The sequence below is a fragment of the Octopus sinensis genome, unplaced genomic scaffold, assembly GCF_006345805.1.
Source record: "Octopus sinensis unplaced genomic scaffold, ASM634580v1 Contig07220, whole genome shotgun sequence".
Classification (NCBI taxonomy): Eukaryota; Metazoa; Mollusca; class Cephalopoda; order Octopoda; family Octopodidae; genus Octopus; species Octopus sinensis.
The window spans coordinates 2,592-20,503 of NW_021829937.1; the positions used below are offsets into that span (position 1 = coordinate 2,592).

At 35.0% G+C, this 17,912-nt stretch overlaps 1 protein-coding gene and 1 long non-coding RNA gene across 2 annotated transcripts; both read left to right on the forward strand.

The window, feature by feature from the left end:
- The first annotated feature begins 2,913 nt into the window (after positions 1-2,913).
- On the forward strand, positions 2,914-3,642 carry LOC115227827 (LETM1 domain-containing protein LETM2, mitochondrial-like). Its single transcript, XM_029798548.2, has 2 exons — positions 2,914-3,364; positions 3,400-3,642. Exons 1-2 carry the CDS (start codon positions 3,104-3,106, stop codon positions 3,640-3,642), a joined length of 504 nt encoding a protein of 167 aa, XP_029654408.2. The 5' UTR covers positions 2,914-3,103.
- A 12,570-nt stretch (positions 3,643-16,212) lies between these two features.
- On the forward strand, positions 16,213-16,602 carry LOC115227828. The gene is made up of 3 exons (XR_003883163.1): positions 16,213-16,339; positions 16,370-16,513; positions 16,544-16,602. It is a non-coding gene; the product is annotated as an uncharacterized LOC115227828 (long non-coding RNA).
- The last annotated feature ends 1,310 nt before the right edge of the window (positions 16,603-17,912 follow it).

Consider the following 17,912-nt stretch of genomic DNA (forward strand, 5'->3'; position numbering starts at 1 on the left):
TTTTTATTAACTTTCAAACGATAGTTACTCAAATCTTTTCTCCCAGATTATAAACTCAAATATATTTCGACATGCTAATTAAAAAAAAGCTTGCAATTATTTATTTAAACCCAAGAAAATTGTTAAAAAACCTAGCTATTAAGTACTGGCTTGAAGGATTGAAAGACAATTCCCGCGTAAAACAGCCAGCGAGATCCTCTGAATAAGGAATATAAATTTCCTGGGATCTCTGGAGCGATAGGTCCACAGACGGCCAAGCTTTTTAAGATGAGCAAGCGTCTTGGCCCTAAAAACACAGGAAGTCTCGACGGCAATTGTTCAAAAGTAATGCATCATTATAAAAATATTTGATCTTGAATATTAAAATCAGTCGCAATCAGTGAAAAATTAGGATTAATAAAAATTGGAGGTCGTAAATAAAAAAAGTTTTCATTAATTGCTAAATTACAAAATATCGTTTATAGGATAAAAAAGGAAGTATTGGAAAAGAAATTTAACAGCGAACTTAATTTTCACTAATTAGCAAGTATAAATACTGTATCGGGACGGGTTAAAATCTAACCGAATCAAAAAATGGAACCGATTGTGGCTATAGAAAACGAGGATTTTTACGAGATTGAAGATCTATATTGTTTTGCGGAAGAGAGGTCTTTCAGCAATTTTCCAATGATCATGAAGAACAATTAATCCTCTACAACTATTATGACTAATTTTTTTGATTACTGTTTCTTAAATTTGGAAATTATTTTTATAAAGCCTGAGTTTTTCTAAGTCCATGAAACTCATAGATTGTAAGTGCTCTGAAAGTCAGTGGATCTACAATAGACTTCTTAAAAGTGTTCCGAACATACATGACAGATAATAATTGAAAAACCAGAGTGTTTTCTATGTCGAGTCAGCTTTGTTTTTTTAAACAGTGAATGCTGTAGTTGGTCGCGTATTCAAGAATGAGCCTCAACAAATAAAAGACAAATGAATTTTAAATTCAAACGTTACAATTCCACAAGTCAATATAAGCTATGATTCACGGATCTTCTGGGCTGTGTCCCCTGACTGATAAACGAACGAAGAAGATCTAGCGCCTCGTCTAATAGGTCCTGTGGTCTGTCTGGACTGTTCTCGCAGTCAATGAGACGTCTGGTAACCCGACTCTTACATTTTGAACAATGAAAGCGCATTTAGGGTCGCTTGGTTGTTCTTAGGCGTAAAAAGGTGAAAGGTCTCTTTTGGATTTTTTGACTTTCCAGTTTGTTGAGAAGACTTTGGGATTTTTTTGTTAGAAAAGAATGATGTTTTTTTTGTAATAGACTAGAAGTTTTCTTGTTGAAACTTTATTGATTGTTAATTAACAATTTAAATCCAAACAGAGAGAAAATTATTTCGAATTATGTAATGCAATAATTGATTATGTCTCTAGCGACCATGATGCCCTCATACTTGATAGGGTGAGTTGAAATTTCTAATAATTACTTAATAGTAATATTACGAAATAAAGGGGCGATACAAAAATGAAGGGACGAATAAAATCGTCGGGTTTTCAGCACATCGATTCTTATAGGTCGCGAACTGCACATCTCGTAAAGACTCATTAAATTTATATATGTGGCCAATATATATCAACGATTCTTCTTAACTGGTTTTTATATAAAGAATCCAACGACATAAATGATTTTTTGTAGATCCCCTAGTACCGGCGTTGTATAGAAGCATTGACGGCGACGGCAGCTAACATTTTTCTTTGGAATAGATAGACAGTTCCTCAATAAAAAGAGCCCAATGTGGCTATCCACAAAACGTAATTTTTCAGAGAGAAGGGAAAATTCCGATATTTTAGCTTTCATAACAGCTTTGATACAACTTTCGAAAATAGGAGATCCAAGAAAAATCAAGTCTTCTTTGAGGGGGAAGGTACATCCGGGTAGCAGTTTGTCGAATTCAGTCATCCACTTCCGAAAGGAAAGTTCGTCCGTGTTGAAATTCACAATTTCACATTTGCCGCAGTTGAATTAAAGCCCCAGCGCTCCGAAATTAAACACAAGCGACTTCAGCGTTTCCAAGATGTCTTTGGGGGTTCCTCTAATCATCCAAATACCACATTTTAAGGTCAGTTTTACACAATCTCGTTGTTTGGTGGATTGCGAGGGAGAATAAGAGAGGTCCCAGAGGGTCACCTTGTTGAACTCCATTGGTAGAATCAAGTATGTTGTCCCGAATATAAGCGCAGAAGGCTTGGAGTATGTCAAGTTGACAATCGGTAGGATGTACGGAATTTCTTTGGCGCAGGCTTCAAGGATACAGTCTCTTCTAACAGAATTGAATGCATTCTTTAAATCGATCTTGGCCAGAATTCGTTAGGAATCCGTGAAAGAGTTAACAGACTCACGTAGACCGTGGACCCAGGCCTCGACGCCTCCTCGGATACAAACTCCGAGCTGTGTTGGTATGAAGTACGGTAGAAGTGCCCGAGAACCTGCCTTTAATTAGATAATCTATCAGTTTATACTTTCTTATAATAATATTTTAAATACAATATTAACTTTAATAGTAAAAATCAATTTTAAGTTTAAATAATTAATTTAAGTGCTGGACTTGATTTGTACGTCATATGTTAATTCAAAGAGTTCCTCATTTAATCAAAAAGTATAATTCTTTACTGATTTATCACTTTAGATATAATTACAGTAATTTAAATAAGCAAAATATAATAAATATTCTACCAACCTACCATAATTCTCCACAAATCACAAAAAATGCCATTTTTTTAATCACACCAAACAGAAATTTAAACACAAACTCAAAATTGGACAAAGTAATCAAAAAACTCGAAGAAAATCAACTCTCAGACCCTCAAAAACCCACGTTAGACTCATCCCCGAAACACACAGACGTCGGAAAGACTCAAAAACCGTCTCTTAAAGACCGCTTTGTGAAGGAAGTGAAACATTACTACGACGGATTCCGCCTTTTCGCGATAGAACTGAAAATATCGGTTCGTCTTTTGACAAGAATGTTACGTGGGCATTTCCTGACTAGAAGAGAGAGAAAACAGGCATAGATTGACATTAATTTTCAGTTAGTAAGGACCACTGCTGATTTGATTCGAATGGTCCCGTTGTTTATTATTATTTTGATACCCTTTTTGGAGTTGCTGATGCCGGTCTTTATAAAATTGTTTCCCAATATGCTGCCTAGCACTTTCAAAAATGAGACCAAAGAACAGGAAATGGCTCGGAAAAGGCTTAAAGTTAAGCTGGAAATGGCAAAATTCTTACAAAATACGCTCGAAGAGTCTGTAACAGTAATCAAGAAAAATGACACCACAAGAACATCCAGTGTAGAAGAATTTGTTCAATTTATGAAAACAGTAAATATTAATATTTAAATAATTAATTAAATTAGATCCGCAACAATGCTGAAATGCCAGAGACATCTCAAATTTTGAAATTTTGTAAATTATTTGAAGACGACCTGACCATGGATGGACTAAACAGGGACCAGCTGATAGCAATTTGTCGTCTTTTGGACATGTCGACCCTCATCAATCCAACCTCGACTGTCCCACTCCTCCGATTCCGACTGGGCATTAAGCTCCGAATGCTGAAAGCCGACGACAAAGTACTCCCAACTGACCAATTCAGATGATCCAATTAGAAGGAGTAGAAAGTCTCACTTCAGCAGAATTGGTCTCCGCTTGTAAAGCCAGAGGAATGCGAGTGTTTGGACTGAGGAAGAACGACTCAAACAACAACTCCAACAGTGGCTGGACCTCCATATTGACCACCAAGTCCCTGCTTCTCTCATGTTGTTGTCGAGTGCGCTCTACGTTCCTCCAAATTTACCTGTTGAAGAGAAATTGAAGAAAACAATTCTTTCCCTTGACCAAGACACGGTTATAGATATTTCTGGATTGATAGGAGGAGGATGTCAAGTTGAGATGGCAGAGGAGAGTGGAGAGGTTATTTCCAACACGGACAGACTTGTTGTTGTTCTCAACGAAGAAGAGGCCATTAAGGACGACCACAGTGAGAAGAGTCCGGACATATCCGCACTCCCTGATGAAAATAACGTGGATCATGTCAACGTTCAATGTGATGACTTGGAAACGATTGAGAACCTCCTAATTCAGGCAGTCGACCACCGTAATCTGAGTTTGTCCTCCAGAGAATTCCGTGAATTGCAGGATGGGATCACGGAATATCAACAGGTGTGTTTACCATATGTTTAGAACATGGAAGAGTTAGAAAGACTGTTGATTAAAAAAACGTACCTTTGAGTGAGACCAGGGCTTCCAAACTATTGCGGGGCCGACTGGCAAAGATGATTGAAAAAATGTCTTCCTCCACTCCCCAACCCGAGAGTGGAGATCTTCGCATGTTTTTGTAGCCAATGAGTTGTTTAGGCAGCAGTTGGTGAGCATTGACGAAGTTTTGGACCATTTGAATGACTCTGCAGGAAAGAAGAAAAGTTGAGACTGATTTTGGGGACCATCGACGACGATCGTGATGGAAAAATTGACGTGGAGAGAATTTTGAGGGTATTTATTCATTTTTTTATTTTCTAGGTTTTGAGGCAATTGGTAATCCTGACTTTGCATTGAGCAGTGAACAGATATCTGATATGCTTAGACTTACTCAAAGGGAAAATGAGTTGAAGGACATACAAGTGGAAGAAGATGTGACCAGTAAATAGTTTATTTTGTACTAATATGTTTTTTCTTACTTTGTTTAGTGATTTTAAAATAGTTACAATTTTTTAATTGAGAATTCCTGTTTTTTGGTCAAAAATTGATCCAGAGAGTTTTTTATTGTTGATGTCTAGTTTAACTTTCGGTATTAAGAACTATAACTAAAATCTTATTATATTCGAAAAATTGTGTTAGTAACGTTAGAAAATGTAACTACATTAAATATCGGATCAAGAAACCAATTCCCATTATTAAATGGAATATTCCTCTGGGGATATTTTTCGTTTTTTCGTTATTGCAATTTTCAATATTTTTTTCTATCATCTCGAATTTTGGCATTTTTTCTATGCCATCAAGAAAAAAAATTTGTGCGAATAGTGGTAAAGATTTCCCATAACATGAAGCTAATGTCAGGATGGTTTCATTTAGAGATCTAATATAGGCTCATAAATAAAATAAACTCGGCGCTAAGTCTTAGGTCTGACATTCCAGTTGCATTGTCTGGAAATTGTGCCAATTTTAATAAATAACTAGCTCGGCAGCTCGCTTCGCTCACCGCGACCTAGCTCCTGCGGAGGGCCTGTTTCATCAAACAACTATAAGTTTATGTAGATGTATAAAACTACCTGTTTAATGTAACCCTATTCTATCGCCTGTTGATAAACGATGTTTGTCGTCCGTCCTTCCTTGGCATATATGAATAAATTTTCTCTTCTGCCTACCCTCGAACATCCCACATACAGCTGTCCATGTGAAAAACACTCACTTCTAAAAATAACCCAACTACCTTAATGACTGTCCCTGGGCCTTGTTTATTGTCATTGCAATTTTTTTTTCATTTTTTGTGGTTTATTTTTTTATATTTAATTTTTCTTTTTCCTTTGTAATTTCCTTTTTTTTCTTTTTTTATTTTTACTGGCGGAAATGTGGCAGGGGGAGATGCGGCAGGCGGAAATGCGGCAGGCAAGAAAGCGACACACAAAAAAGATTTAATTAATTACCTTATTAAGCTGACCGTTTTTTCTTCAGCTTCGTTTTTCCTCCTTCGGTTATCTATTTAAAAAATTATTTTGAATAATAAAAAGTTTAGGAAAAGAGGCATACCGAAAATAAATTCTATTTACGAAAAACTCAAGTAAATAGTTAATATTTTTACGCAAATTCTTTCTGATTGCGCTGTCAATTGGTGGTAAATTGTGTTAATGGTTGTGCTAATGTGGTTTCAACTATCAAAGTGTATTTCAAAATCTGTTAATTGCACACTCTATTCAAGGTCGTGCGTCAATTGGTGGTAAATTGTGTTAATGATTGTGCTAATGTGGTTTCAACTATCAAAGTAGTTTTTCAAAATCTGTTAATTGCACACTCTATTCAAAGTCGTGCAATCTGTGATTGCCAATTCTGTCAAAGTAAAATATGATAATAGCTTTAATTTGATTCATGGTCGATAATGATATATGCATTTAATTTTAAGAGAAAAACATAGGATGAATTGAATTTCTTTATCGCGAATAATTGGGAGTTCATCATTGTTAATATTCTCGCTGTCGTTTTCATCAAGGATATTCTTAATACGTGAGATTTTGCTTGAGGTTTTAAGGACCTCATCATGAATGTCGAGGACATTCGCGTTGTTCATTTTAATCAAAATGCAGAAAATAATTTTTGATTTTTGGGGGGAAGGTTTTAAGGACTTCATCATGTAAGTCGAGGACATTGTAGTTGTTCATTTTAACCAAAATGCAGAAAATTTTTTTTAATTTTTTTTGGGGGGAAGGTTTTAAGGACTCATCATGTAAGTCGAGGACATTGTGTTGTTCATTTTAACCAAAATGCAGAAAATTTTTTTTTAATTTTTTTGGGGGGAAGGTTTTAAGGACTTCATCATGTAAGTCGAGGACATTGTAGTTGTTCATTTTAACCAAAATGCAGAAAATTTTTTTTAATTTTTTTGGGGGGAAGGTTTTAAGGACTTCATCATGTAAGTCGAGGACATCGTAGTTGTTCATTTTAACCAAAATGCAGAAAATTTTTTTTTAATTTTTTTGGGGGAAGGTTTTAAGGACTTCAATGTAAGGAGGAGGACATTGTAGTTGTTCATTTTAACCAAAATGCAGAAAATTTTTTTTAATTTTTTTGGGGGGGAGGTTTTAAGGACTTCATCATGTAAGTCGAGGACATTGTAGTTGTTCATTTTAACCAAAATGCAGAAAATTTTTTTTAATTTTTTTGGGGGGGGAAGGTTAACGACTTCATCATGTAAGTCGAGGACATTGTGTGTTCATTTTAACCAAAATGCAGAAAATTTTTTTTTAATTTTTTTGGGGGGGAAGGTTTTAAGGACTTCATCATGTAAGTCGAGGACATTGTAGTTGTTAATTTTAACCAAAATGCAGAAAATTTTTTTTTAATTTTTTTGGGGGGGAAGGTTTTAAGGACTTCATCATGTAAGTCGAGGACATCGTAGTTGTTCATTTTGACCAACGCAAGAAAAATTTTTTTTTAATTTTTTTGGGGGAAGGTTTTAAGGACCTCATATGTAAGTCGAGGAAATCGTATTGCCAATTTGAAGTTGGTGTGCACACACAGGGACAGACAGACAAGACACACAGACAGACAGGACAGACAGACACACACCATACCATTTTATTATTAAGATATATTTTTTTTGGTGAAATTTCATACTAAAATGTATTAACAAAATCACCACTCCTTCTGGAATCAAATTATTTAATATTTCTCTAGAATACTCGGATTCACGTTGATCGTTGTCTGTTCTAATGATTAGTTGTAAATGCGTTAATACAATCTCAAATCAAATAATCTCCGATTTTCTTCTGATCTATCAATCTTTATGATAACTAAAAATTAATTATTCCAATGTGATTAAAACATTGTGTTAATTGTTCAATTCCAATATTGTAGAACTATACATTCTTATTAAAATTTAATACTGTCTTTTTTCTCTTTCTGGGGATATTTCAAATTCCCATTTCGTTTATTTCTTGAATCGTCTTTTTTTACTTGAATAATTTTTAAAATGTTGTTTAATATTGGAGAAGCTTTATTGAAATCATCCTCATAGTCTATAATCTATTAAATTAACAATTTAACCATTATAGTTAACATGTCCTATTCCATTGTCATAGCTAACTTCTCGAGGAAACAAATCCACTCCCACGGGAATATTAACCAATTTGAATACCAAATAGTTTAGAAGATCTGGTTGAAATTTCTTTAATTATATAGTTTAGAAAAATAAATTACATAATCTATTGGGATATTTATCTCGTCCATAGTAATAATATAAGTTTTATCTTCATTGAGATTGCTTTTAAGATCATTTAAAATCACTTACATTGTAATAGAAACACTCATTTTTAAACCATTGGTTTTGTGAAAGGCGATTTCTATTTCTTAAACATACATTTAATTAAAAGAACTTTCATTATTAAGCACAGTTGCAAAGGAAAATAGAATAAGGAACATTTTCTTTAAGCGGATGATTTCCTTTTATATTGAATTAAATATATTCATGACGTCACATATGTAAATGAAAGTTTAATTGGGTCATATATTTTCTTTCAAAAGTTCTAACAGAATATACAAAATCCTAAGTTAGTTAATTGATCGAGATGTTTTTTGAGCGGATATCCCTCGCGATAGTACGCTAAAACTCTTTCTCGATCGCGTCAGCCTCTCGCCCATAAAGAATCAGCCTCTTTAATTCATTAAATTAATTAATTAGGACAAATTCCATTCTTCCGCGTCGCCTCTTCGGAAACAAGGGTGCCAACTGAGGTGTCAGTGTGGAGCATAATCTTCCTTCTGAACGAATTCAAATGTTCCGCTTTTGAACAAGCAATTGCAAACTTCCAGGCTGAGCAAGCATACTCAACCGTCGGGGCAATCGCTTGTTGGTAGACCTTCCTGACACAATTTTCCAGGGGGAAGGGACTCTTCTTTAACAGCGCTTTCAAGACGTTCCACTTCCAAAGACCTTTAGCTAGAACCTCCTCCACGTGACTTGAGAACGTCATTAAGGAGTCGAAAACTACGCCAAGGATCTTCTAGGTACTCGAAGAGGGAATAGGTTTGTCTCCAATGAATAGTTCCAGTCTATCCTTGAATCTTCTATCAGTAGTGAAAAGGGTGAACTGGGATTTAGATGCAGACACACACAACATGTTTGCAGATAGCCAATCACATACACGGTTGAGGTGTGACTGGACCATTGCAACAGCCACAGAAGGAGATTTATCTCTTGCAGCGATAATCAGGTCGTCCGCATAGGATAAGAACATAATATCTGGGTCATTAGTAATAGGTAGGTAATGTTAAAAAGGAGAGGAGATAAAGGGGAGCCTTGTGGGACACCATTGGGAAGTAGTCTTGATCTTGAAGTAGTATTGTCAATACGGACCCTTCCGCGTCGGCCAGTTAAGAAATTTCCCTAATAGTAAGCCCGACATTTTCGTTTCCGACAAATCGAGCAACACAATTATCAAATTGTTTCAAAATCGAGTAAAATCTCTAACTGGAAATGTGCCTAGATTAAAATCTCCTCGAAAGGAGTGTAATGAAATTGAAAGATTGGTCACTAATAATACCAAGAGAATTACTTTAGCAGTTAGATAAGGCTAATGTTCTTAAAACAACTCTAAAGACATCTCGTTCGATCATCGTAGCTTTTTCCAAACATTAAGTCAGCAACAGACGCTCAACTACACTTTCTTGAAAGTTTGCAGAGCCAGAAAAAAAGATGAGAGGCAAGAAGAACTTTCTTTGTTTACATCGAACGCTCAGTACTCAATTAAACAGTTTAGTAAAAGTGTTAAAAAAATATTTTCACGTTTAGTAAAAGCCACTCATGTTTTGTAAAGTTGATTAATTAGTTTATTAATAAGAATTAAAGATTGACATAAAAATATCCAATTTATAAAACGACAAATTCATAGCTTGTGCGACGACAGCAGATCTTCATATAAACAAATATCCGAGGACAATTCACCAATAGTCTTTGAAAACGAAGAAAAGTCCTATTATATCGCATAATCAAGAATTAACTTTACAAGAAGGACTCCAAACCAAATCAACCACAGGACAACACAATGCTGAGGTAAATTGTCTCCTCATAAAGTCGACGTATCCCTCCATAACTCGTTCGTTGAATAGGAACCAGTCAAAAGACGCAATTTCAAACAAAAACGATATCACGTCTTCACCAATGATAGAATAATTTGCAGATTTCATCAAAAAAAGACAACTTTCGCTCAACGACACAAAAAACTGATCTCTAAGGCATTTCTAAGCATTTTCTAAGACAATAAAATACAAATTCAAAAATTTTGTTTTTGTTGATAAAATCTCTTAAAAATATAACATTTCGCTGACAAAGTTCAATATCAGGTTCCAAAAACGAGGACTCATAGGCCTAAGATTTACAAAATATAATAATACTCGGAAAATGAGAATAAACAATGTTTGAACCGATTCAGTACGGAATTCCCCTTGGCAGGACTTTAAATAAAAAAATTGCCACTGAAACTTCAAAATGGATTCAAAGACATCAAAAATAGCGCGTAGTCCACTCACAGAAGACACATCCTTGAGTCTTTGAGCGAAACAACAACAAACTTTTGAAAAAGTATAAAAACGTTTATTTAGCAATATTCCAAGAAATTGTTCTACCATGTCAAAGACAGAAGTATTCACATGTTCAAAGGCCACTGAAATCAGCTGCAAAAGTCTAAAATTAACTTTCTACGTCCAACCCATCAAACGTGGACGGATTTTCAATCAAATAACAGATATATTCAGATTTATAATCGTTGCCCTCAATTAGCGGGCAAAAACACTCACAAAAAATCTAAAAGTCACCTTTCCCCAATATACTATCAATATATTCTTGACAATATTAATAGATATATTTTTCTTGAAGCAAATCATGACCGAAGTTATAAACTCGAAATACCTCTGAGTTAGTCCACCTAATTTAAAGACACAGACACTCAACCTCTCAAGAGTGTGTTTGAATTGAGAAAATGAACACTTCCGTCTATAAAATCCTGCAGCGAGTCCATGCAAATATTTCTACTTTTGGCACAACCGTCGTAATGTAGTGCAGATATGAATCCAGTACAGCACTCCAGACATAACAAAAAATCATTTTTCACTAAAAATAAGATATTTTATCAACTTAAATCAGTAATTAATGTTTTTACGAAATACAAATGTTCGGATTTTCGGACGTCCCAATTTTGAAATCTTTCGTTTGGAACACTCCAAGGAAGAATCAAATAATTTGAATAAGCAACACAAATTTCAACAACAATCTTTACAAAAACCAACAAAAATACAACTTTTCCTGTCAGTTTTGTCCTTGTAGATAAACTACTCAGTTGGGAGACAAATCCTCTGAACGATCCCATCAAATTTTCATGAGAAAAAAGCAACGGGGGACGCACCAATTGGACGTATTTCCCAAACATCAAGGCAGCAGATTTCAGCACGTGATTACTCTAAAATCCCAAAAACAAAAAAAACCAAATTCATATCAGTAAATGCAGCAAATATCAAATTTAAAGGACAAATCAACATGAAAGGAAATGATTCCCAGCCACAGGCTCTCTGGACTTGTTTCAACCAAAGGCAAAACATTTGACAGCACTCAAACACGTGGATTAGACTAGGATTAAACGATTAACAAACAGTTGGTCGTAGGAATAGTTCAGAAGAATTCCTCCAAATTTGACAATACTGACAACTTAATAATCGTTAAAAACCTTTCGAAACAATTCCTCGACAATTCCTGGTATTCCTCAAAAAACGAGACAAGAAACGGGACAAGGGAACTTACAATAGTGAGGGAAATGATATTTTGTTTGATTAAAGTCGGAGTCACTAAAACATATTAAACCTGAAAAAAACCGTTATTTGGCAAAGAATCGAAAAAACGTTTCAAATTTTGTTGATTGAACTCAAACTAATTCAATTTGAACATAAAAATAGCAACCAAATGGCCGAGGATTTCCATTGGATATAAACTGACGACTTTATTGATAATAGAAAGCGTCACATGGGCCAAATCAGTCTGAAAAATCATGGAAGGATAATAAAAACTTCTTCAACGTAATCTTGTTGCTCTGTCTGGCTTATTTGTACGACTGAGCACATCAGTTCGACTGACTGTAGTGCCAACTTACATGTAAGATCTTTAAAGGCTAAATTTTGATTTTTTTGAATAAAATCTGGCTTTGATTGGTCAATGTAGTCCAGTAATTTTTCCCAAATTCGAAAACACTCGATCAGGTGGGTTTCATCCTCCTATTATTTAACGATTAAAAATATATAAACATGACAAAATGTGAACAGTTTTAAAATTTCCATCCATTTAGTTATCGTAAAACTGTTAAATCGAATAAGGTGTTTGTCGACCAAAATTTTTAAAAAATCAACCAATTCTTTAAAATAACTAAATTAATAAATTAATAATAATAAACTTAATTTCATAAGTATTATTTCTTATAAATACATTTGAACCGTTAGCAGGCACTTTTGCGAGGTGGTGTTGTAACATGACGAAAGAATGGTTTAATATTTCAGAAATAATCGCGTCATGTTTGTCAGAAATCGGCTTTTGGTTTATAATTCATTAATAGCACGTAGACTAAGCAAAGATAATTCTCCAGAATCATTAAATCCGTCTAAACAAATAGCCAATATCACACAACATTTAAAAGAAATCCCTTCAAGTGCAGCTATATTGAATATAACACTCAACATGTGAGTCCTCAGAGATTCAGTTATCGAAATATGAATCATTTTTATCATCGAATTCAGTAAATTAGAGCACACAATATTCCAAATATCCCCACATTTTTCGTGTCCAAAATTTTGAAAGCTTGACGTTTCAGATCCTTCTTTGACACATAAATTAAAAATATTATCAAGCACATCTAAAAACACACATTTTATTTATTGCCAACTTGTTGACACGTGAAATATCACGGGAATTGAATTGTTTAGCAAATTTTGTAACGCTTGACTCGTTTTGTAAAGAACTCCCGATGGGTATAAAAACAGTTCAGAAAGACTGAGCATCATTCTTGACCCAACAAGGACAGTTTCCTTACAGGAAAGCAGCTAAAATGATAAAATTGATCGAGAAAACCTCAAGAATTTGATTGATGACATTATTGGGCTCATATTGAGCTATAAATACGACTGTGTGGCATAGTTTTCGGTTTACCACTGGTTTAGGGATGGAAAGGGCCATTTCCCAAATGGACTGGAATATGAGTGATATGTCCTGTTGGTTTGAAGGCAGAAGACATTTCCTTTTTATGTATTTCTTTGCTAATAAGACTAATGACACCTGAATGATCGAAAGAGCTGAGATTTGGACGAATTCCTCCTGGCTATGTTGGATAATGTTGAGACATGTGACTCCACAGTCGTCGTTTAGTTCAAATGAGTGTAGTTTGTCCTCTATTAGTTATGGCTGGACTATACGGAGGAGTGAGGCCTCGGTGGTACAGGGTTGGTGTAACTGGCGGATCAATGAGACTAGTGATGATGCATGCATAGATTGTCTAGCAATGACGAAAGAGAATATATTTAAATATAGTCATCTCATTTTATAATTAGTAAATGATTTAAATCATTGGTTTTATTAATTTTTGTTAAAATGATATTTTTTTTATTTTAATATATTATTTCTAAATTGGGTAATAAGTTGATTTTTGGCAATTTTTCAGATTTTGTTGATTGAGTTCCGAATTTCAAAAGCTGATGATATTTGTGTTAGGAAACGGCTGAAACTCCAAGTACCGGTTTATTTGATAACTTTGACTAAGAAATTATTTGGCGGAACTTTAAGGCATCTGAGCCAAGTGAAGTTCAAATTGTGGAAGAAACTGTCTTTGTAATTTTACTGGATTTGACAAACTACAACTTCCCTAATGTGAAACTAGGTCATTTCTGGGACTTTGTTTTCTCCAGAGACGGAAGAATGCGGATTACTTTTTTATTCGAATTGTAAAATGTTTTTATTCATGTCGAATTTATGGAATTAAAAAAAGCAAGAAGTTGAAAGGACACTCGTTGTGTCAATAATGTCGAAATCAGAGTTGACACGCCAATTCTGACAGTAACGAAAATCTAGATCAATAAACGCTGTCTCCAATCAACACCGCGTCGCTTGCCTCCGTGCAGGTCGCTGCGAAGGCAGCGGTGTCTGGTTGAAGGCTCTCCCTCTCCCTTCCATCGGGAACCTGGTGGACAAGGAATGCCTGAGAATGGCAATTTCCCTCCGTGTCGGGCTGAAAATCTGCCAGTCGCACAAATGCCGTTGCGGGGGAACTGTTGACGAGTACGGTTTGCACCCCCTCGCTTGCCGGCGGAGTGCCGGTCGTGCCCCCCGTCACAGTGAACTCAATTCGATCATACAGAGAGCCCTCGCTTCAGCTGGCATCCCGTCAATCCTTGAACCTGTTGGACTGGATAGAGGGGACGGCAAACGCCCAGACGGGTTGTCCACCTTCCCATACGAGCAGGGGAAATCCCTTATTTGGGATTCTGCCTGTTCGGACACGTTCTCGCTTGGAAATCTCGCTCAGTCCGCCGCCAATCCTGGGCACGCTTCGAGGCAGGCCGAGGACCGAAAGATTCTCAAGTGCGGCCATCTTTCCAACTCGCTGTTCTTTACTCCAATTGCCGTGGAGTCCTCCGGAATTTTCGGCCCCAAGACACTCCGCTTCGCTCGCTCGGCCGACGGATTTCAAGGACTAGTCATGATCCAAGAGAGTATTCTTGGCTCCTGAAACGTCTGTCGATTGCTGTGATCCGAGGGAACGGCTTCGCCATTCGCGAGGCTGGCCGGGTGTCTCGTGACGCCAGTAATTAGCTTAATTATCTTTTCACGTCCTTATCGTTTTAAAAATTAAAAAAAAATTTTACAATATAAAAAAATAAAAAAAATAAATCTGACATTTTTTGTTTACAAAATGACACAAATAGAACTAACTTTAATCGGACACTACATCACAGAACCGCTTTATGCAAGATGAAGTGGAACAATTTTACAAATACGACCTGCTCGCAAACGAATTGTCGGGCCTCTAAAAGTAAAGATTATTCCAATTGTCTTGACATGGGATGGCGTTGTCTCTAAACTCTTTAAAAGTCATATGAACGTTATTAATCTAAGAACGGTTGTGTTAAAGGAGACGCTGGAGTATGTTCATTGAACACAGATATGGAATAAAGTTAGACAACGAAGAGTAAGCGTCTGCCGTTAATAAAATGTCGAAATACGAGTCGATTCTCAAATAATCAGACACAAATATTCAGTGTAACGAGCCTGAAAAATTTGTGTACGACAAAAATAAGAACAAAATTACTTTCATCAAAGTGGAATTCACTTTCCAGGACCGTCTGAAGCAGGTCGAGAAATGCCATAAATACGATCTATTGGCAGGAGAGTTGTCAATTCTTTATGACGCTCAAGTGAAATAATTCAAGTTTTTTAAGAACTACATTAAAAAGTTGGCTATCGAAGACGGAACTCAGTCTTATATACAGTCATTTGTGTTGAAGAAAACACTGGAGAGTATGATTTTTGAGCACAGGCAGGGGATCAGAATCACTGTTGAGGAGATAAATTCAGCTAATAGCCTCTTAATTGAAGCAAGTCATTCGTATGAAGATAATATGGCGAATGAAGAAAAAAGAGTCGTAACTAACTTGTAGACGAGGATCAAAGAGTGGTGTTGGTTACTTCATCCTCTAAGAGAAAAAGATTAACCTCTAGAGGACAATGAAATAATATTAACTTAATTATTCTATGTATGTTTTTTTAGAATTAAAAAGGTATCCTTGAATTTTGTAGTTTCCGTCATTGAAATTTTGGAAATAAGCAACAAAAAGACAATTTGGTTTATAATTACGATAAACAAAAATAAAATTCTAGTTAATATTTTTATTTGTTGTTAAAGATTTAAGTGGATTTATAACAACACATTTTCTCACTTGCACCATAAAATTTAGTTCCACTTAAATGATGCATCATATGTGCTCTCTTTGATCTTGATACAACATCTGGTCGAGGCAACAATTTAAATTAGGATATATACAGTCGATAATAATTATTACAAAATGCTTTCTTTATTCCTTATATCACCACTACTAGGTATACTGTTTTAATTAAGACAATACTAGTAATGAACGAAATGGTTCATAACACAAAAAATGAAATATATTATATTCATACTGATTCTGAATATGATATATCAACAGGAAAAACTATATGCGATACATTCGGATTGAAACTGATTTTAATCAATTCTGAAGCAGAAAATAACTTTGTGAGAGGTCAAACTAATTTATCTAAATATACCTTTTAGACTTGTCAGAGGAACACGAAAAAAACTTTTGGATTGGTTTGGAACACATTAAGAAAAATAATAGTTGGAATGGATATTACAATTTACCATTGGTTTTTTTATTTTTGAACCAAATTTTAGCGTTACATAAATTGGGGAAATCATCAGCCTTTTAGTTACAGCTGTAATATGTGTGCAGAGTTGGACGAGTGTGGGAAATGGCAGACACTATGCTGTAATGAGGAAAGAGGCTTGTTATGCACTATACCAAGTTAAATCGAACTTACTGTTTAACTAATAGATACCCGTCTTCATTGTGACGACGTTTATTGCTACTTTGAATATTATCAGAAAGTACCCTGCAACATGATGAAGACCGTATGTGAAAAAATCAAAGGAGAGCCAGTCATTCCTGAAAATTTTACAATCAATAAGAACTTAAATCGTAGTTTTATTATTTGCGATTATTTTACAGAATTGTTTGTCAATTCCTACAACAATATGATTTGGATACAAATTCCACCTAAAAACCAAGTTTGTGAACAAAATTCAAATTTTAGAAATATCAAAATTGGGCAAATGAATATAGGAACAGTAAAGGAACCTGTGCTACGATGAATGCGTGTGGAAAATGGGAATTTGCAAATTCTCAAGAATTACACAAGCTTGTATGCAGAGTGAAAAAACCTTAATAATACTCAAAGTCTAGTTAAACCATTAACACAACTAATTTATCGATTTTTGACTAACTTTTTAATTAATTTGTAAACATTTGTAAACAATATAAAAAAGTTCACAGCATTTTATTAAGCCCAGAGTAAACACTGAAGATTGAAAAATTGTAGGAAAGCCATCTTTTCAAAAATATGGCTTATTCTTAGCTCTGTGCTCCCATGATTGCCACAGAAACCCAAATAAAAATCATTCACGAAGAATACAAATCCTATAAACCATCTTGGATTATTAAAATATTAAATTAATGAAATGCCGCAAAATTATTAAAATTTATGACAGTAAAAATCATGTGTATGATTTGAAAAGTGACAGGTTTTTACACATCATTTTTATAAAATAGCAAAAACAGTCAAATATTAAAAATAGAGTAATCAACTAATCTTCGTCGGCCTCAACTGGAAATCTGAGAATAGCACATACACCAGTCATCATGGAGACTTCTACAACAATGAAATAAATTACACGTTTTCCAGAAGAATGCTGACACGAAAGGATCTTGACGCGTCCATTTCCTCGCCGTATGTCCTCGACAAGACCTCTGTACGTCCTCCGAACACACACGTCCTCATCTCTTCTCAATAACAGAAAATCCAGAACCTCAACAACTCATCAGTTATCAATAGCGTATCTACAGCCATCAAATCACGTGCCTTTAAGACATGTTTAGGTCTAAAATGCGACAAATCAAAAACCCATAAATGGCTCGTTCAGAATCGTTCTCGAGAAGTTTCATGAAGCGATTCAACTCTTTGATCTCATCAACAACTTGGACGTTTTCAAATTTAGAAATGACCTTGGGATCTTGCAATATTTCTATATTAAATCACTCCACAAACAAGAACGTTGGAGGGAATGTTTAAAACCAGAAGAAGAGTGAACAAGGAGAAATTTTGATTTATTTTGTGCAAGAACTTTATTTTCCAAAAGAACTTTATCATCCATTATGTACTTATAAAAAGACTCCTTCAAATTTATAAGTAAAAATACTCTATAAAATCCTGGGGATGCAATAATAATGCATTTCAACACTACTACTAAACATATTTAAAAAACCATCAAAATTCGCATTTTTAAGCAACGAACGAAGCAACTGTTGATGAAATTTATCC